We start from the raw sequence: 21,236 nt of genomic DNA, 5'->3' as shown, positions 1-21,236 counted from the left end.
ATACCAAAGTCCGCCGCATGAACTGCATATCCATTTAGGTTGATCAGCTATTTCAATTTGAAATGAGTTGAACAAAATATCATAATCATTTTTGGCATTTTGACGAGAAACGCTTTTCTGATTGTATTCCGCTGTTGTTCCGTCTTCCTGTAAGTATCTTCTTCTCGGCGGGAAGCATGCTCCACTCGATTACGGGCTTTTTCCACTTCGCGGTAAGACTCATTTTCTCGGCGGGAAACATGTTCCACCCGATTCCGCTCTTTTTCCACTTCGCGATAAGACTCATTTTCTCGGCGGGAAGCATGTTCCACCCGATCCCGCTCTTTTTCCACTTCGCGGTAAGTCTCATTTTCTCGGCGGGAAGCATGTTCCACCCGATCCCGCTCTTTTTCCACTTCGCGGTAAGACTCATTTTCTCGGCGGGAAACATGTTCCACCCGATTCCGCTCTTTTTCCACTTCGCGATAAGTCTCATTTTCTCGGCGGGAAGTATGGCTTATCCTGTCCCGCTCTTTTTCTTCTTCTCGGTAGATGTCAATCTTCCTAAGTTCAGCGTGAGCTGCGGCGTCCCTTTCTTGCTCTTGTTGTCGCATATCTGCATCCATCCTGTGTAATTTCTTCGAGATAGAGTTTTTTTCTGCTTCAGAACGACGGAACTCTTCGTGTTTCCTTTTTCTCCGCATCCTTTCTTTCATACTTAGTTTTCGAGGCATGATTTACCCGCTAACTAAGGGCAACACCAACTCAATAAACGTAGGTTACGTACCTGTCGATAAGCCACTTAGCGATTTGCAATGCTCTACTCGATAAGCTACTTCACCTTTCGCTCCACTTCTTGACAAATTTCTCCTCCTCCAGATAAGTCGCTCCACCCCTTCTCCTCCAGATAAATTTCTCCTCCTCTTGATAAGTCACTCCCCCTCTAACGACCCCGTCTTGATAGTTACTTCTCCGATTTGGAATTTGCGTAATATAGAGCGAGACGTTTCGATTATTCAGAATTAGAAAATTCAGACGCAGAATAAATATTGAAATCCAAGATTTGTTTTTCTCCTGTTTCTGTTTGTCTGGTCTAGCATACGTTAGCATAGTTACAAAACTTATAATGAAATGATGAAATTTATATTCATTTTATTTCATTTTATTTATTTCTTATTATTATTATTTTCATCCATTCATTCATTATATCCTTCAAATTTTCTTATGCATCCAAATTAAATATGGTTATGCTTAAATTACACTATGTTTGACTGAAGATTATGTCAAACTTATGTCCCATTGAGTATTAAAGGGCGAGCTACTTCTGCCGTTACAACGGTTTATTTATACTAAAACTATCCAGTCGGGTTTCATAACCATAGGAGTGTGATGAATGGTATTTTATTATAAATACATTTCATATTTTCGTTGGATGCACACATACATATGTAAAATATGGAAGCTACTTCTTGGACCTTGTTAATCTTGGCGCATTTAAAACCTTCGGGTATTCCTGTATGTAATATGTATTTATGTAATATCAAAAATGTATAAAAATGCACGCTCACTATCACTAATAAGTTGACGAATGCATGCATAAACATACATATATCCGCATGAGTATAAACCATCAAAAGTTAATTTATCACATTTATTTGGTTGATTATTACGTGAGGCTTATTTCACTCGACAATTAATTCTAGGAATCTCTTATATATTTGCATACTTATGTATTTAGTGTTGACAGTACATATTTTATGGTTTGTTTAAACTATTCATATCGATTGTGTCTTAAATATTCATCCGTTTTCAAAGCATTGAACAATCAACAGTAGGAATTGTGAAAATTATTAAAATCATTGGTTGTGCAAATATTTGATATATTTATGTAGTTAGTTAAATAAACCTGTGATTTTTAATACTTAATAATATTTGATTTATAGTTGTTGTATTAATTGAACTTCTACATACTCAGTCATTTATTTCCTATCATATTGTTGATAATTGCATGTTTTGTTGACCCAAAAATATCAGTGTACATAGTTCTGCTGCATACTAGACGCCAGAAATATTGCAAATTTATGACTCATGAATAAACCGTAGTAACGTTAGAAATAGCTCACCCTGTCATAAGTATTTAGATATAACTTTGCACCGAAGGTGCTGTATAAGCCGACAAAAGAGATCATAATTTGTATGTAGGTATTCTTGCACCAATGATGCAATTTAAACGGAAAAATTTGTACACGCGCCGAATTAGTTTGCACCACGTGTGGAGCACTAGCGACCAAATGGCATTTATAACTTTGAAAACTTTGTGTCAAAATTGTATGATTATTTCTCCCGGATATTCTGCACTGTTGGTGCGTTTTGTATGAGTTCCACCGATTGTTTCGCATCATTTTATGTTTCCGATTGTTAGATACCAATGGTGTTCTTAATTTATTAAAAAATGGAGCTGGTACATTTTAATTAGCATCAATTGCGTCATAATTTTTAGTTATAACGTATATTTCCACGCCTGCTCTATGTATCTAAATAATGATAAGCACACATCGACATATGGCGTTTCTTTGACCAATCAACTCTAAAAAATTTATCATTTCAACTTATAAGTAAAGGACTGTGCAAAAAGTAGGCGATCGATTATTTGAGGGGGGTAGGGGTCAAGGCATCCTATCATTCCCATGTTAATTATAACGTAAGGGGTGGCGTAAGAATTCCCAAAAAATCGATGCACACCTCCAATATGAATATGGCTGCTGCATGTATGTATCTATTATTTAATGTGTGCTACTCTTTGTACAAATGCATTGAATAAATAAGTACTTAATAAGACATCGAGGAAACGCTGTCAAACCGAGATGTTTATTATGTAAATATTTTTGAGATTCAGATAGGAAAGTTTGTGGCAGGCTCATACATTTACTGATGGAGTATGCAAATAGTGTGTGATCAATTTGATCGGGTAATGGAATGATATCGTTCCCATATGAATTATGAGTTGGGGCATACGAGTCACACCGTGGGGTTGGGTTCATAATTCTCGAAAACTAGATCATATCCTTGATGTACGGCCCCAGAGTAGTTATCAACTTGATGAGTCATGGATTTTGAGGAGAAGGCGACCCATTAAGTTATCACTCCAGGCTCAAAGGTCGCTCTTAGACGGATTTGAAACAATAGACCAGATGCAGAGAAGTTTGTAAATAGAGTTATAAGTTATGACTCATAACTGAATATCCGTTGGTATTATTTTAATACTGGATTTCTTACAATGCGATGGTGTGAAGTGTAACCCTCACATTGTACATAATGAAATTTTTCGAATAACCTATATATATTATGCAAGTCAATCCAACCAACTTTTCTTGAGGCAGAGACTTTGTGCGGTGGTTAGAATTAGTCAAAAAGTTTGAGGTCCAATTCCATGGTTTAGAAATGTTTCTGGTCGAATAGAAGTGAGGTTTGCTTTATCCACTTTGTAAGAATCGCCCATTTTTGAACTTTGACTTAAAATATTTAGTCAAATTCCAATGATCGAACAAACTGCCTAGAGAAGCGTTGGCTGTGTTGGTTTGCCAAGTCAGCAAATAACTTAAAAATCAATGAACTTTATATGGTGTTCAAAATATTTTATTTTTTACAAAATCATGAAATCATATTTTGTCTGCGGTAAAAAGTTAGTTTCTCAAAAAACCTATATTTTCGACTCATATTTGTCTCTCCCAAATAGATTTTCGCCCTTTTGTGGGTGTAACAGCCCCGGAAATAAAATGCAAGGGAAGAACGGAGCTCAAAATACTGTATTTTGAAAAAGTATTTTCTCCACCTCTGTTACTTGGATAACTTAATTCTAAAATTATGCATCATGCATTACATACATCACAATAGAAGGGTTACACTTCACACCATCGCATTGTTCGTGTGATTGAACAGCTTTCTATGTAGGGCTCCTCCGCAGTCTCAAATTTCGTATGTAGTAAAACTACTTTGCTAAGAATGTCATTCGTTCTCCAGGCGTAAAGCAGACTTGTTCTTTCTTAGCTCGGAGCCTTAAATAATTCTTAAATGCTGAGAATTAAATAAATAAAATAATCCTTATTATCCTCACTAGTCGAGACTCTTGGAGCTTTCTGTTTATGTACATGTGTCGATACCCAGTCAGACCAAGTGAATTGAAATTTTAAAGAGTAAATTATTGGAAAAATATACGTTCAAAATGAAGGGTTTCGAGTATGTCTTTGGAGCGGTTCTGATATCCACGCTGTTCGACTCTGTGAATGCAGCTGTTACGATTAGTGAGTACATATATAAATTCTAATTTTCCTCGGAAATATTTTTTTTTAATTTATAATTTTGTATGTAACATATTTATGTAGCTCTTACATCAAATGGGAGCCTGTAACATAATTCCCGAGTAGAAATTACTGTGTCGAACTGTGCAGTAATAGATAAAAGCTTGACGCAAATTACAAATATTCTTGCATACCTAATTCTGCAGAAATTTTCCACCGACTTATGTAATTCTGCAGAACTTGTGTGTATAATTCTGCATGATTAGTTTTCAAATTTCTGCATAATAAATTGCTCTGCGTAAAGTTTTCTTGGAGAAAATTGAACCAAATTTCTGCAAAAGAATGGGTCAATTTTCTAGAGGAAATCCGTTCAAATTTTTACTCGGGTTTCATTTAGTTACTTGAAATATGTACAACTTGCTAATTTTATTTGTGAATAATTTTTTTTCCTTCTTATTTTTTGACAGGGGTGCACTTCGGTGAGCCCGATGATACCCCGTCACATTCTGCCATCATGTGTTACCAGTGTTCTTCCGACCTCGACCCGCTGTCCGGTCACGTTCCCGTGCTGCCGTTCCATGAAAACTGTGCCTCTGGTGGACCACTCCCCTCCGTCCTGCTGGTCCACTGCGATCCCTACATCCCCGAGGGTAACGTCGTCACCCCGTACGACACCGTGGGAGGGGACGATCGCATCAATTACATCAATTTCCAACGAAGCGAAAAATACACGGCGGAATGTGCCAAATTTTACTCTTCCCAGACGAACACGACGCGCCGGGGGTGTGCCTTGATGCATGAGGTGGACAGCAAACACTTGAAAGCGAAGGAGGCCAAATTTGTGAACGGATCCGCAATTACGGGGAATTACTGCTTCACGAATAAGTGTAACCATGCCAACGAGAATAATAAGGTGTCGGTCGGGCGGTTGCTGGGAATTATGGGGATGATTTTTGTTGCCTCGAAAATTTTGGTTTAATTTTTTGGGAAAAATAATATTCGCAAAAATGCTATTTCGAATTATGTTTTCACAAGCTTGATGAATAATTTTAATTTAAAATGGCGGAAGGCAGATCGTACATATTTATGTCTGCATACTCACTTTGGTAAATTATTTTGTTGATTTCATGTTTAAACTTTAATTCGCTGTTATTCAATTTTTCCGCAGCCAAATGAATTTTTAGCTTAATTATGTATATCTATTTGATGTAAGATTTGCTACAAGTTTTGTTTGAAAATTGTATAAAAATAAAATGTATAAAACTATGTACTACATTTGACTTCGAAGCTCATTTTGTGGGACAAAGATACGAATCGCTGGGTTTTATTGAGCGGATTAACCACAAACGGGCATCATGAATATTTACATATATTTACACATATATTTACATATATTAACATAGTACTGTACATGCATTTAGACCATCCATGAGCTGTACGTATGTAAATATATACAATGACCCGTGTAAATCATGACGTACAAATATCTGTAGTATAGTTTTCAAAAAAATGAACCGTGTCAATTTAATCGGCGGAATTGAGCAAAAACAGCCCAATTTCCTTGATTAAGGAGAGGAGATAGTTTAAAAAAATATTTGATAAACGTCCTGGTGAAGATGGAACACCCCCTCAACTAGTCTATATTGGGTGAAAAGCCACCGACCTTTGTTAAGGGGTCCACAGTAACATTTACATCGAAATTCGTTGAAAAACTGGATTAAAATCCATATTTCTGATTTCATTTGCACTTTAGGTTTGACCCTGGCATTTTCGAACCGCAGACAACTTTACCACCAAATATTGATTAAAATTGAGGAGAAGGTCTGTTCTGAGCCCCATATATGCGTCAAGGTCACAAAAAAATTTCTGACCTGGGAATGATACACTTTGTCCATTAATTCCGTGCGTATTTTTGATGGACCTTTCTCTTTTGTGACCAATTCTTCATGGTCACAGGAGGAATATATTTTCAAGTTTAATACATGTTTTCTACATGAAATTTAACTGGCTTTTCAATGGAATAAAAATAATTTTGAAATTCCTTAAAACTAACCTAATATGGTCGTCTACTCTACTATCACTTTTTAAGTTGAGACTATGTAGAGATAAGTGCGTCAGATCGAATGATGTTGGAGGATTTTTTTGCATGAATTTTATGCAGTACTTTCGCCTATTATGGGTTTAAGTGGATTTATGTATAAAGTAATTCTTTATTAAGGAAAACAAAAAATCCAATGAAATTATCAATGTTACTTATGTGTTATTTATTTATCAGTTGATGCGAAAAATATTAGTTCCTAAACTAAAAAAGAATTTTGGTGAAACCAGACAAAACAAAACACAAAACATTATACGTGTCTGGATATTTAGTGCAAATAATGGGTTTTCGGGGCTGTGTACATATGTACTTAACAATACGTATGTATGCTCATTCGTGTACAAACATATACATGCATTTATGGGTTATACATTTCATATAAATAACTCATATGTATATTTCACCGTGAATATTGTTACAAACAGCAAAGTATGTACTTACACATTGAACAGTTCGGTGATTGACCCCTATGGAAACAATTCATTTCTTTTATGTGTAATAAATGATTTCTCCGTGTTTATAAATTGGTATGAAAAATGAAGCTAAATATAATTAGTATCCAAGGTTTCTACGATATTATGAATTTTCAAATTATGTACACTCTTAGAAATCCAGTATTAAAATAATACCAGGTGGTATTCATATATGACTCTACCAACGTGGTATTGATAAATAATACCGTGTGGTAATAACCCGGTATTAAAGTTTTACAATATCGGTATCAAATTTTTACTCACCGGTATAATTTTAATACCAAGCGGTAGCAACTTTAATACCGAGAAATCAATACCTGCGTGACTATACCGGATTTCTAACAGTGTATCTCTTACATTCATATGTACGTCTCTTATGTATGAGAGAGGTACATATGTAAATAATTATATACATACATGTATGCACATATGTACATGTGACTAAAAATATATACAATTTGTTCAAAATTGCGGCTGGTATAACATTTTCGTATCAAAGCAACGTTAGTTTTCATATACAAATCATGACGCTTTCAACAAAGAGTGATGATGGTGGTGGTGGTGGATGTGTGAGGATCGCGCGAGGAGGATACATGCACTCAATACCGGAAAAATCGTCATCAGGTGTTTCATATTATTGTGCACGTAATCAATTGCTAAATACATTTTGCTTTGTTATTTCTACGTAACTTCAACGTTTAAATTTCAAACGTTAGGGATTACTCTGATCGAACACGAGAATGAAGCAGACAATACAGATCAGATTCTTAGTTATTACTTGAACGATTAGAAACCATAGTATGTGATATTACATATGTAGTTGCAAGTTAGGCTAAAAAATAAAACTTTGCAACCGATAAACACAACACTACAGATTGCGTTTTTATTTAGCAGACGTCAATGGTGAGCTAAATTGAATTTAAGTATGTAACTTATTTAATTTAAATACTTCCTACATATTGTGACGAGTTTGCATATAAGTTCAACTAACTTACCTAGATCGTTGTGTTTTACATAAGGTTGTCAATTGTCAATGTTTGAGGGATTACTACGAGAACTTTATATATATTTCAGAACTACTGGAATTAGTTAAGGAAATATGGACCTGACGTCGTGTCCCTCACCAAAACGGAGTATCTAGATCTTTAAATTTTAAATACTAAATTATTTTAATTTTGTTCCCCGGTAATGATTTTATCTAATTAATTATAGGGTGTATAATACTCGACTCAACAATGGACCGAAACAGCTCTATGTCGAAAGCCTTGATGAATCCGCTGGTCAGTCAGTCATTTTCATTACGTTAATTTACAATTTAATTTCTTTATTGTAGTTTGCGCTTCAGAATTAGTGTTTTTCTGTTGTTCGAAAATTTAAACGATAATCTTTTGTAAAATACTAAAGATATTATATGTATTATCCAGATAATATAATAACTTTTAGTTTACTTTAACGGGGTAGTGAAATACATGAAATCATTTCATCCACTCAAAATTTTTAGTTAAATAATTGCAATGAGAACAATTCAGTAACGATTAAATACTTAAATAATCTGAATAAATAAATTCCTACCTAACTAGCAAAGTCTAATTTGTTACAATTTTTATTTATATCAGGTTCTGACCTTAGTCTTTCGCTGTCTAAACCTGCCTAACCTGAAGGCGTGTCGCCTCGTGTGTCTCGATTGGGCAAATGCTGGAGCCAGTTTACTAGGAAAGAAGACAATTCTAAATGTCAACGCGCTTTTCCGCTACGACGGGCCACATTTGTTCCAGGCGACCCCCGTTAATGATCAACTTTTCCGCAGTATCACTATCCACGAGGAGTTTGACCAAATTGCATCGAGATATAAGACGATCGACATCATCAAGAATGGGATAAGGATGCTAAAATTCCAAAATATTCAAAATCTCACCACCGTTATTGGGAAATATGCTGGTCATAATGAAAATGTAGCTTTTCAAAAACTACCACTCCTCCCTAATTTGACCTCGATCAAGTATGGACCTTCTAACGACAGGCTGGACAAGATTTACCAACGCTACGCATTTCCACTAGTTATGCAAATTACGATTAACGCGGCACCAAATTTGTCCGTGTTGGACGTCTCGGGGTCCCGCTTCCCCAACTTGAGCGGGTGCAGACATCTCGAAAGGCTTAAATTTTGTTTCATAAGGTGTCATGATACAACTTATCGTGACTTCAGTGTTGCCAAGGTGATAAGGATGTTGGGACAAGTTAAGGATTCCTTGACAGAAGTGGAATTAAGATACAACAGTTATTCGTTTGTTAGGCGGCAGGTAAAAATTATGTACACATATTTATCCGAGTTTTTCTTAAAGGGGTACTCACGAAAAAATTGCAATACGAGTAAAGCAACCTATGAACTCGTGCCAATCGCTGAGCTATAGAATTGCATAAAAACCATGGGGTATCGACAAATTTATCCAGCCACTTGTTTGAGGTTATAAAATATCCCAAATGGTTGCGATATAAAGGAGGTAGCGAAATATTTATATATTAAAGTCGTGGAACAATAGTTAAATTATAACTTAAGTCGAAATCACGGAGCGGTTAAATTCTATTTTGGGCTTCGAGAGGACAATACTTTTGTATACTTTATCCGTCTAGAACCTCCCCTTGCAATAGAATGATATTTTGCGATCTTGTCGAGCAATGTTTTTTAAAAATCTCTGACGGAGTTAAATAATGGGTATAAAGTGTGAATAGAAATGATAAAAATGACCACGATGTGTGAAATTTTTGGTGCTCTTTTGTGAGTTTGTCAACACTTAATACCCGGTTAATAAGCATTTATTATTTATCCCAGATTCGTAGTATTGACGTTCCTGTGATGTCGAAACTTACCACGCTCACAATCCACTCATTCCATGCGTACCTGATGCCTCAACTTTTTAACGAGGAGCACCTTCCAGCACTGACAAATTTGTCGTTCGAAAACTTCATGTATTCATCGAGTTTTTCAGCCCATTTAGAGGCGTGGCAGCGACACAGAGGAGTAAAGTCTCTCGCTCTGGAACTTTGTTGGGCTTGGAGTCAGGACGAGTTTGCAGAAAGTATTGCCCAATTATTTCCTGCCGTTAAGAAATTTGAGCTAGAAATGCATGTCACTCGTGACAGCCCAATCCATGAGATAAATCAGATGATGACACCGTTCCAAACGTGGAAACTGGACGAGGTAAACGTAGACGTAGGAATGGTGGATGACTCGTCGTTGATAGTTGCCGTCCTGAAAAATATGTCGCTGTGGAATGGTGAGTCTAGAAATTAGAGCATTCAAAATTGGGTTTTCCAAAATTTATACAAATTGGATTTTAATAACATCATTTATAGACAGGTTTGCTATTTCACATGGCAACAAGAGTTAATCTTTAAAACAATAATACATATATTTGTCGTACTAATTCTAAAAGCCTCTAATCCTAAGTGCAGTCAATGTTTAATTTTAAATACAATAAAGACTCGTAAAAATAGCTACCTGCAATTTTAGAATTATACAAAGCTATAATCTTAGAATTGCAGCTAGCTCTTTTTACGAGTTTTTATTGTGCAGTTAGCTATTTTTAAAATTAAGCATTGACTGTACTTAGCTGCTTTTAGAATTAGTAGGACGATATTTTGTATATTGTAGATTGTACCGGCATTTATATTTTTCAAATTCAGTGCATGCAAATCGGGTTTAAACAGGTTCAAATCCGGGTTTGCCAAAACCCAATACCTTTTTTTATTTAAGTTATTTTTTTATTTTTTATTTTTATTCATTCGATGCTTAATTTTCCGATTTTGGATGTCCGACCTGAAATATTACTACTTAGAAAAAATATTGAAACGTATTAAATACTTACATTGCAATTAATTTTTAGGGATTAAGCGTCTCCACTTTCACCACATCAGGGTCACACAAAACAACTTTCAACCCTACATTCAAGATCTTATTTTGTACCATGCAGCATTTAAAAGCCTGGCATTTTCTGTGGTTACCGACGTGAGGAATACAACTTGTTTGATATTTAGTTATATTTAAATAAATATGTATATCCTTTTAAATTTCGATTTGTAATTTAGGTATCGCAAATTGTGGAACTGGCGCCACCCGACAGTGGTATCCCCATTAATTTTTCGGTCTGTCAAGCATTAAATAAATCATTTTTACGTATTGACAATTTTGCAAATATGTAACTCAGGTGGCTGAAATTTTGGATAAAATGCAACCCATCTTCAAAGTCGATTGATCAAGAATTTATTCAAAACATGGAGTCCGTTCATTTCTAAAACATACGACAGTGATGCAGAAATTGTGCAATCATGCAATGGTGCAATCATATTATTTAGATATTACTTTTTAAGTGCAGACTTTCCCACGTATTAATTTCTAACAAATAAAAATTTCTAATACAGTATGTAACATAACCCTAGCTACGACTTTTTTTAAAATTTCAAATTCAATTTCTCAAGAATGGATGGATATTTTAAAATGATTTATATACAATGTGCGAATAATATATCGGACAATATATGTATATTGAGGCAAATTTTTTGAAATAATAGAAATAAAATATTTGAACGTCCAAGAACTACGAATTGGACGTTACATACATATTGAAGTCCAGCTACGGTAAATAAATATTTTGTGACCTCCTTTAGTTTAAGTAACGGTGCGTCGACCCCTCCTACCTTAAGTGACAATTTGGTCGATATTTGTGCACTTTGGTTTTCAAAGGGCCCTTGTATGTTGGACATCATTGTGCCACCCAGCGCATCAGGGATCCCCATATTTGTCTGTTTGTGATATTTGAACGTAAATCAGCGCTCAAAGCCTACTTTTGTAGCGGCCACCCGCAGATGACTTTTTTTTAATACGATAAACCTGATTAGCTATGGTGCCACCGACAAATTTCAGTGGTCTCAACCGCCCAATGATAAAGTTCCCCTCCCTGCAAAAAACGTTCCCACAGCCAGAATTTCTTTGCCATGTTAATTTTTAGCAATTGAGCCCAGAAATTAATTTTTCATAAATACTTTATTTAATTACCGAGAAAAACTGGTTAGAAATTGATGACCACTTATACATAACTTTTAATAATGATAACAAAGATTTTAAGAATTTTAAGATGTCAAGGGTACATACGTAACAGTTGATTACTCGCATTCCTCAATTCTCCACCACCATTTCTCTACTATTTCCACGCATCAATGCCTGCACGAAGTGTGTCACCACGACGACAAAATATACCTGAATCCCTATGGCTATGGCACTGATGGGTATGACAAAGGAGTCAAAGGAACCTTGGTTAGAACTTGCGATGATCAAGAAGAACACAAAATATGGAACCAGAGCGCAAGGGTGACATAGCTCCACATCAAGCAGGGCATGGTGAAGCGGTAGTTTCAGCGGTAGTTTTATTGTGAAAAATTTAATTATTGCGAAAAATATTTTAGGTAAGATTATGTATGTCAGAGGTGGACGCCGCCGGCCATACGCCGCCGACGCCGCCGACGCCGGTACTATTTTGCGCGCCGCCGCCGCCGGCAAAAATTCTCGGCGCGCCGCCGGCGACGCAGATTTTTATTTTGCCTGAATACTTAGACTTTGGTCTAATTATGATTTCAAAAGTCAAATTTAAATAATATTTAAATTTGACAAAATAATTAAATTTGATAAAACAAATTTGTAATATGTATTGTGGCCTCACTTTAATTTCGAGTCTTCTTTTGAAGCGATTAAACATTTATCTTATAACGAAAACGGGATATTGTCCCAGAACTTTCCTAACATTTACAAATTTTACTATGGTAATATCTAAATTTCCAAAATTTTCAAAAATCTTAATCTTCAAAATGTCAAATTGAAAAATACCTAAGCGTTTTTAAAATCTCAGAATAATGATCCTGAGCAATGTTTTGAAGTAATGCCAATGCCATGATAAATAAAAACTAGCAGCGCTATAAAAATAGGTGAAATTTGATTATACGTTTCCTTACTGATGTATTCAAGAAAACAATAAGCAATGAAATGCGTTTGGCAAAATCGGAGATGTGAGGACTTTAACTCAAATAGTGATTTCCATTTTTAGCCTTTGACATAATCACTGGTCACTGTGACCCTACATGTACCCACAGGCAGAGAGACGGACCGGCAGACAACGCTTTTCTGTTTAGGGGTTTAAAACTATGATATGTATGCAGAAACACATAAATAATTTAATTGTGTACATAATTTTTCTACCGGACAGCGTTGTTTTTACGAGCGAAAAAGTACACAATTTGAAATTTATAGGCTCTTAAAAACTATTTAAAATTTGGCGCCGCCGCCGGAGAAACATCGGCGCGCCGCCGCCGCCGACCTAGAGTAAAATTCAAGCCGCCGCCGCCGATGGTACCATCGGCGCCGACCTCTGGTACACACTTAATAATAATTTGACGTAAACGAATGAGCTCTGAATTTTATGTTGAGTAGACTGAAAAAAATCCTGAGACAATGTTAAAAAACTTGATGAAGAGTAAAGTTGAATCCGGATTTTATACAATTTTCTGAATTGAATGCATTTATGTAAATACGTTTCAAAAGTGTAGCATAATTTTTAACCGTGTACAAACAGACACACTTGCGATAAGAGGCCAAAATCAGGTGCATGATCGCCACGTAAATTTGGAAGGAAGCCAACGCAATGTGCAGATACCCTAAATACAGATGTGACGATTTTATAAAAAAAGAATTCAAATTATATAATGTATTCTATGATATAGAAATGTTTACAATTGTTGAGTTCAATAGTTTGTTGAGGATAAGTAAGCATGACATTCAATCTGTTCCAGTTTTGAAGAATGGGCAGGATGGCACCAATCTGAAATTATGAAGGGGATTTATTTAGGATTTAATGGAACGTCTGTACTATTTACACTGTTCCTAATCCTATGTATTAACCCTTTAATTCGTAAGACAATTGTCGTTTTATAAGAAATGATTCAATTCCGGAGTATGACAAAAGCCGTCCTAAAAAATCGTGGTCATGGCGCGGAAGGAAGACAATTGTCGTTTCTAGGAGATCATTGATTTTCACCATTTTCTCACCGCGAAGTAAAATTTGTTGCAATTTGGAGGGATTTCTCCTACACCAACACAATGCTAAATTTGAAGATTTTCTTCCCGAAAATTTGGATATTTCCCTATACAACGCAATGTTAAATTTTTGATTTTTCAGTTTTTTCGAGTTTTGTTAAAACTCCTGAATTTCTCCTCCCGCGCCATGACCACAGCATACTTATAGCGTCCCAGATTTAATGCATTTTCTTGTTGTTCATCATACACGTTAAAGGGTTAAACGTATATAATATGTAAAACTTCCTTTTTGATTACGATATTCAAAATTCCGATGATCAAAGTTCCCTGCCCTGCTGTGTAGTATCCCCTGCACCTCGAGATTGTTTCCTTATTGGGGAACACAAATTATGAATAAGTATTTATTGTGTGGGCAAAAGAGGAATATCTATCGGTGAAAACCGAGGTAAACTTGTATCTTTAAGTTTCCAAATTTTTAGAAACTAAGGCCGAGGATAGTATCTCATTTGGGGGGGAGCATATATGTAGCAGAATAGTCGTAACGAAATAAGTAGGCAAAACTGACCGGTCAGAGACCTGTGTGTGTCCTGTCTTTTACGGAAGGATAAAAAGGATAAAAAATAAATGAGATTTGTAAATACAGTGGTTAACCTCAGGAAAATCGGTTTAACTTCCTGAAACTGGAGGAAGTTCTGACTGTTAAAAGGAAAATCTATACAGTATACATGGCAAAATTTCGAAAATGTATGTATGCACTAAGGAGTATTTTGATAATAAATTTTTTTAGACCAAACAGCTTAGACTGGAGACTTGCTAAACACGGTTTTTAACTAAAAAGGGTATTATTTCTGATTTTCCGAAGGTTTTAAGTCGCCTTCATTTCACTTCGCTTTACCAGGCTTCATTTAACTTCATTACGCTTCATTATACAAACCTCTTATTACTTCATTAGGCTTGTTAATAATAAACCGTTACAACGCATGTAACCAAGGGGTGAAAGGAGTGTCATACGTCAATGTGAATATCAAATTGTTCGAAAATTTGTTAAGATTGACACCTCTGACGTGTTTTCGACTTTTGTGTCTTATTTGTCTCAAATTTAACAGTTGATAACCCTTATGTGACCTTTATATGACCTCTGAGGTCAAAATGGAGGTCACCATTGAATTCGGGGTTAAATTTCAGTTGAAATTGAAATAGATATGTCCTATGACCTTTACATGACCTCTGAGGTCAAAATGGAGGTCACCATTGAATTCGGGGTTAAATTTCAGTTGAAAGTGAAATAGATATGTCCTATGACCTTTACATGACCTCTGAGGTCAAAATAGAGGTCACCATTGAATTTGACATTGAAAAATAGTTAAAAATGATGTGTCACATGCCAAAACTGACAAGTGACACTTTTTCGTCACTTTTCGTCACTGTGACGACGTCATCGTCACAGGTGACGTCCAACCGCAAAATGACATGAATTTTCGAATTCCTCATTGAAAAATAGTTAAAAATGATGTGTCACATGCCAAAACTGACAAGTGACACTTTTTCGTCACTTTTCGTCACCGTGACGACGTCATCGTCACAGGTGACGTCCAACCGCAAAATGACATGAATTTTCGAATTCCTCATTGAAAAATAGTTAAAAATGATGTGTCACATGTCAAAACTGACAAGTGACACTTTTTCGTCACTTTTCGTCACCGTGACGACGTCATCGTCACAGGTGACGTCCAACCGCAAAATGACATGAATTTTCGAATTCCTCATTGAAAAATAGTTAAAAATGATGTGTCACATGTCAAAACTGACAGGTGACACTTTTTCGTCACTTTTCGTCACTGTGACGACGTCATCGTCACAGTGTCCATCTTCGAACTCGTCCTGTCCATTGACGTTAAGTGTTTACGTTCAAAATTTCAAGTCTCTATGTCTTTCCGTTCAAAAGTTATCGGAGCTACGGACAGACAGACAGACAGACGGACATAACGATCTTATAAAGGGCTTTCACCCCTTAATAAGTTGTTAGCACAGGGGCCGTTCATAAATTATGTAACGCAAAAATCGACTTTTTTCAGACCCCTCCCCCCCCTCTGTCACACTAGCGTAACGCAAGACCATACCCCCCCTCCCCCTGTGTAACGTAACGAAAATCTCATTTTTCTCAGAAAAATGAAAGACCCAAAAGGAACGTGCAAAAAGTAGATGTTACGTATTACCCCGATTTCTTTGTTGGTTAGGATTTGTTTGAGGTTTTGCTTTACTTTATGTTCTGTTTTAATTAAAAATTTAATTCAAAAATTTGCTTCATTTTTAGGGAGAAATTGTGATCTAAAATTTGATTTCATAACTTTTTTAAGTTAAAAATATATAATTTTTTAAAGTAATGCTCATGTAAATTTCACTGAAAAATCTTCAGTGAAGATAAATACGAACGGTGGTGAACTAATTTTAAGTTCTCCTCAAGGGAACATGAAGCCTCATCTTAAGGTGACATTGTATGCGGGTTTTGAAATTACAATTCTTTTGTCTGAAGTTGCCCGTCTTCCAGGTATTCAAATGGCGATTTTGAAACATGTTGATCACGATGGGTTTTGTTAAATGCAGATTTAATTGTACCTAAAATTCGATAATTTTTAGGTTTTCAAAATAGGAGGTTAGAATTTAGATTTTTCCTTCCATGAGAAAATATTTAACTGTTGCTTCTTAATTTGTATTTACTTTATTTCTGTTTTTTCTTGGAAGAAAATGTCAACATTGTAACCTCGTACCTTGCAAATCTAAAAATTACCGACTTTTACATGCAATGAAATCTTCACTTAAAAAAACCCACGTAGATGAACAAGTTTTAAAATCGAAATTCGAGTACATGGAAGAAGGAAACTTGAGACACAGGAATTCAACTTCAAAACACACATGCAATGGAACGTTTAAGACACATACAACTTGAATACTTCGACAACACAGAGGGCTCTAAATTAGAGCCTCTAATTTTCTTAAAATTTCAAACCGCAGTGTTTATTTTTTACCCAATTACTGATTTTAGCCAATTTTAGTTTGCGTGACGTAACGCAAGACTCTAACCACCCCTCGGCACATCCTGTAACGCAACTCTCAGACCCCTACCGCAACTTTTCCTAATGTGAAGCACCGAGTTTTGGAGGAGAGAGGGACCAGGTGAGACGGGATGCGAGGGAGTAGTGGATTGGAACGGGGGTGAGTTTGGGATTTTTGGATAAAGATGATATGTACTAGGGGGACATATGAGATGGGTGGTGGTGAAATTTCTGGGAACGTGGAGGCTGCGGCTGATAAGAACAGTGCGTCATTATCGGGTTCGACCTAATAATTTTTATTTCACGTGTTACTAGCGTATAAGCCCGTCTCCATCCGGACGAGGGCTTCTATGATTCTCATGAAAATTATGTAGGATTGTTTATAATTTTACCGGATTATTTTTTTCATGCATTTACATATATAATTAGCTGGAATTGTCTGTTGGCAAGGAAGTAAAACTGAAACCCCTCAACTTTCACCACTTTCACTTCCGTCACGCGAAATTACTTTCACTTCCATCGCAGACAAATATTTCGAACTGGTAATACAGATTTTACGTTATGAGTACAGATATCGGTAGATAAATGCATATATATAAATACACAGGTATATTCGCCTTAAGTATTAAACATATTGATGATTAATTATTACTGCTCCTGGACCCGCGGTTTTATTTGCGGGACGTCTTTGAAAATGTGAGTGTTTTACAGTGCTAGGAATTGCTTTCCAACCTATTTTGCATTGATGAATCTCAAATTAACCCAGGATGTGAATAACTGGAAAATCGTTAAAAATCCGAGCATGATGAATTAATAGAAAAACATTGCGGAGGGATAATTCTTTACAAGCAGTAAATAATTTACCACTTCTTTGAATGTTCGCGGCATGCGGGGCAATAAAGAATTCACTCAACATAACTTGTTACTATATTCTTAACCCAATTTATTTATCGTTTTGAATATTTAACCTTAACTTTTTACTTATTTTCGAGTCATGTGAAGGCTTACGCTATTGTGTCTAAATTAAATAAATAATTTGGTTAATTACAATTGCACCCTACTTCGTTCCAATTTGGCTACCCAGCCTAGGTATACTCTTTATCTTTTGAAAGCATTTACTCCTCCAAATCTTCAAGGTTGTTATATATATCGATAAAGCCATAACCCAAAGCCATTGAACAATTCGGTGTCGTACTTCAAATCCAAACGCTGGCAAAGTTAAAACTACTGTAGTGGCCCAAACAATGAAAAATGTTTGAATGGCTCCTCCCAATCCTAGCGAATTTACAGATTCTTTAGGTTGTTTGAAGCGTCTAGCACTTTCGTCGGTCGCTGGCTTTCGTCCAAAATCCAAACGAATGTACATTTCATACCACAAACGGCCGAAAACTCCACTTTCAACGAGATATTTATTGTAAATGGGAATTTTAGAGATTCCCACGTGTCGAAATACTGTTGCATACCAATTGCTTGGTAAGATTTGTTTCCCCTTATAGAATTTATGCCAAGGATAGTGCTTCGACAGGAAGGCATACTCCCCTTCTAAAACGTCTGGGTAAGCTATGAAAACCGTCTTCCCACACGGAACAAGATCTCGCTCTATATCCTTTTTGAACTCTGTGAAGTTCTTGGGATCGGCTGAGTACGTAAAATTGTTTGGGTGATGAGAATGAATTGGTAGCAATAGGCTGGTAAAGAGCTTAGCTTGTTCTATAAGGTACGAATTCTCAACCCTGTTGTTTTGTGCTAAAGGATTCGAATTAATTAGAAAATTAACGAATTCTGGCAACCGAGGAACACCCATTTCTGACGCTGAGATGGGCATCGACAAAAGTTTGAAACAGTTGTGCCCAACGTAACGATTATTTTTTGTAGTGAAGTTTCCTTTCATGATGCTAGAGAAGTACAAGCCAGTCAGCTCGTGAATAAACTTACCCTCGGCATCCAAATATTTTATGTCATTCACGATCGAATAATCTATGATTCGAGATAACTTCCTGCACAGCAGATCTCTGAACGTGCCGGGTTCGAAAGCAGGGAGGGGTGCGTTAAGTTCAGAAATCATTAATCCGTTGTAACAGTTAGTAAGGATCACCGACATTAGGCACCATATACCGAGGGTTAGACGGAAGTGAGTGTTCCTCTCAATTTTGCTTGGAACATGACCTGCTTCTTCAAACATTGTCGCTAATATGAAAAGCCAAGTGGAGAAAGATATATTTGTATATACTGAGAAATGTTTGTAAATCGAAGCAAGAACCACATTTAGGGTCAACGTGACGAACAATGCGAGCCATAAATCGCGTTGAAATGGGGAGATATAAATTTGGTAGGGCTGATACCGTTCCCTGTAGCATGAAAGGAACTGCAATCCAGGACTGCTTGTTGTTATGAGGGTATATGTCATGATCTCCATGTTCCCGTTAAGAACGGTAGGGCTGAAGTCGTAATTAAATTGGAGTAGGGGTCCCGAATCTTGACCGTGCACGCTCTGTGTGACAGTCATGTTGGCTTTTGAGAAGGAGATCTCAGCAAAGTGTTGAATCGTATAGTCTTTAGTATGATCGAAAGGATTGGAGTTTGGGGATATTAGGTCAGTGCTGCTCCTCTCGAAGAGATAGGGTAATTTATAGTGCCACTCGCTTTTCCAAGAAGTGACGTAAGACGTGCGTTGGTGCCAGTCAATAATTTCCTCGCAATCCTCGAATCTACGAACTACGTCGTCTACGGAGTATGGAATTCCGCACACTTTGTGGATAAGATTTTCCGTAATGTATGAAAGAATGACTACAAATGTCTGTTTTCGGAGTGGAAGAACAAGCGACTCAAAGTGATTCAATTTACCAGGTTTTCGCGTTAGAATTACAAAAAACATTTTATTTTCGAGGTAATAAAAACGTTCGTCTTTTCCATAATCCATATAATAGACATGGTAGTGGGATGAAAGTGACATCAAGATGAATAGGGGTGGTGACGCTGGACGGATGTTGAAGAATGCTCGAACGTATATATTCGAAAGGAGGAAACTTAATTTGCACTCGGGACTGCGGGATGATATTGCGTTAATAGCAGAAGGGCAATATTCGAATATGTTCGAGCAACGATTTAGGTATTTGTGGATGTAGATAACTTTGACCGGATTGTCAAAACTGCCAATGTCGATTCCGTCATGCAGAATTTGAACGTCGCAATGAGTAATATTTTCAAGAAGCCGTTGGATCTGAAATGGTGCAAGTAATGCCAAGTTTGTCGCCGCTGCGAAGGATGATAATGCGAAAATGGTGCAAAATATTAATTTTTGGTACATTTTACGAATCGTCTTGAGACGACCGGTTTGCGTCAGATTTGCTTATCTGAAAGTCTGATTTCTCAGACAGCTGTAACCACGATAATTATTGTCAAATGATGATATTATAAATTATGTTGGAAATATATTGGAAATTCTATTTGCAATAGTCAATTCGCGTCAATTCCCGTTTTTACAATATCAAACTGTACCGTTTTAAAAATTAAATTCCAATTTTGTTTGCAGAAGAACTCTTTTAAGTTGTGAATATGTTTTCTAAGAGGATTTTGACTGCTGGGAATTTTTAATTAGCGAAAGGTATTAAATATCTCCGCACATCTCCGCACAAGTTTATGCCTACATATATATACACATGTAAGCCCAATTCTAATTTCACTCATCCAAAATATTCTTGCCATTGGCGGCGGAAGCGTGGAGACTAAAATGTCCCCACAGTTCTGCAAGCGACCCATCATCTGATGGGCGCTGATTTAATTTAAATCTAAAATAAATAATTATTAAATTATTACAATAATTAAATTAAATTAAATTTAAATTTTGGTTAAATTCAATATTAAGTGCACTAAACTACATCCAGAGTAAACTTTCCTCTTTATCAAGTTGAATTCATAGCATAACAAGAACGAATTTTTAAGAGTGTGCATGTGGCCTGATATCCCGACTCTTTTCGCGGCCAATGCTACTTTCTACTGATTGCATGTCAAATTGACCCAGTCACATTGACCCACGACAAATTGACCCGCTCATATTGACCCAGGGACAGATTGACCCAACACCATGTTGACCCAAGTCATATTGACCCAACACCATGTTGACCCAAGTCATATTGACCCCATGCTTTACAAGCTAGGAGGGTTAAACTCCATGATCCCATTTACGCCTGCCACACCCCCCAAGGACGCCAAAATCCCCAGAGTTGTCCCACTAACATCATCACCCAAGATCGA

The 21,236-nt window shown here is 36.4% G+C and overlaps 2 protein-coding genes across 3 annotated transcripts; both read left to right on the top strand.

The window, feature by feature from the left end:
- Positions 1–4,002: 4,002 nt before the first annotated feature.
- On the top strand, positions 4,003–5,462 carry LOC110859478. The gene is made up of 2 exons (XM_022108435.2): positions 4,003–4,280; positions 4,745–5,462. Exons 1-2 carry the CDS (start codon positions 4,202–4,204, stop codon positions 5,254–5,256), a joined length of 591 nt encoding a protein of 196 aa, XP_021964127.1. The 5' UTR covers positions 4,003–4,201; the 3' UTR covers positions 5,257–5,462.
- Positions 5,463–7,438: 1,976 nt separating this feature from the next.
- On the top strand, positions 7,439–11,466 carry LOC110859522. Of its 2 annotated transcripts, none has more exons than XM_035859557.1 (8): positions 7,439–7,771; positions 7,923–7,981; positions 8,061–8,128; positions 8,465–9,148; positions 9,679–10,123; positions 10,733–10,854; positions 10,935–10,991; positions 11,054–11,466. In XM_035859557.1, the coding sequence occupies exons 2-8, from the start codon at positions 7,948–7,950 to the stop codon at positions 11,099–11,101; spliced, it is 1,458 nt and encodes a 485-aa protein (XP_035715450.1). In that variant the 5' UTR covers positions 7,439–7,771; positions 7,923–7,947; the 3' UTR covers positions 11,102–11,466. The 2 variants fall into 2 exon arrangements, with proteins under 2 accessions (XP_035715450.1, XP_021964175.1); XM_022108483.2 differs by having other exon boundaries at positions 7,440–7,751.
- The last annotated feature ends 9,770 nt before the right edge of the window (positions 11,467–21,236 follow it).

The sequence above is a fragment of the Folsomia candida genome, unplaced genomic scaffold (genome assembly GCF_002217175.1).
Source record: "Folsomia candida strain VU population unplaced genomic scaffold, ASM221717v1 Fcan01_Sc026, whole genome shotgun sequence".
In the NCBI taxonomy this organism is placed as follows: domain Eukaryota; kingdom Metazoa; phylum Arthropoda; class Collembola; order Entomobryomorpha; family Isotomidae; genus Folsomia; species Folsomia candida.
This window is presented reverse-complemented; position numbering and strand designations above follow the sequence as displayed.

Bases quoted from the DNA above. Each gene is read 5' to 3' on its own strand.
- LOC110859478 (XM_022108435.2), top strand. From the start codon at position 4,202: ATGAAGGGTTTCGAGTATGTCTTTGGAGCGGTTCTGATATCCACGCTG. The intron at 4,281-4,744 runs GTGAGTACATAT...ATTTTTTGACAG, and splicing joins GAATGCAGCTGTTACGATTA to GGGTGCACTTCGGTGAGCCC.
- LOC110859522 (XM_035859557.1), top strand. From the start codon at position 7,948: ATGGACCTGACGTCGTGTCCCTCACCAAAACGGA. The intron at 7,982-8,060 runs GTATCTAGATCT...AATTAATTATAG, and splicing joins GTGTCCCTCACCAAAACGGA to GGTGTATAATACTCGACTCA. The intron at 8,129-8,464 runs GTCAGTCAGTCA...TATTTATATCAG, and splicing joins AAGCCTTGATGAATCCGCTG to GTTCTGACCTTAGTCTTTCG.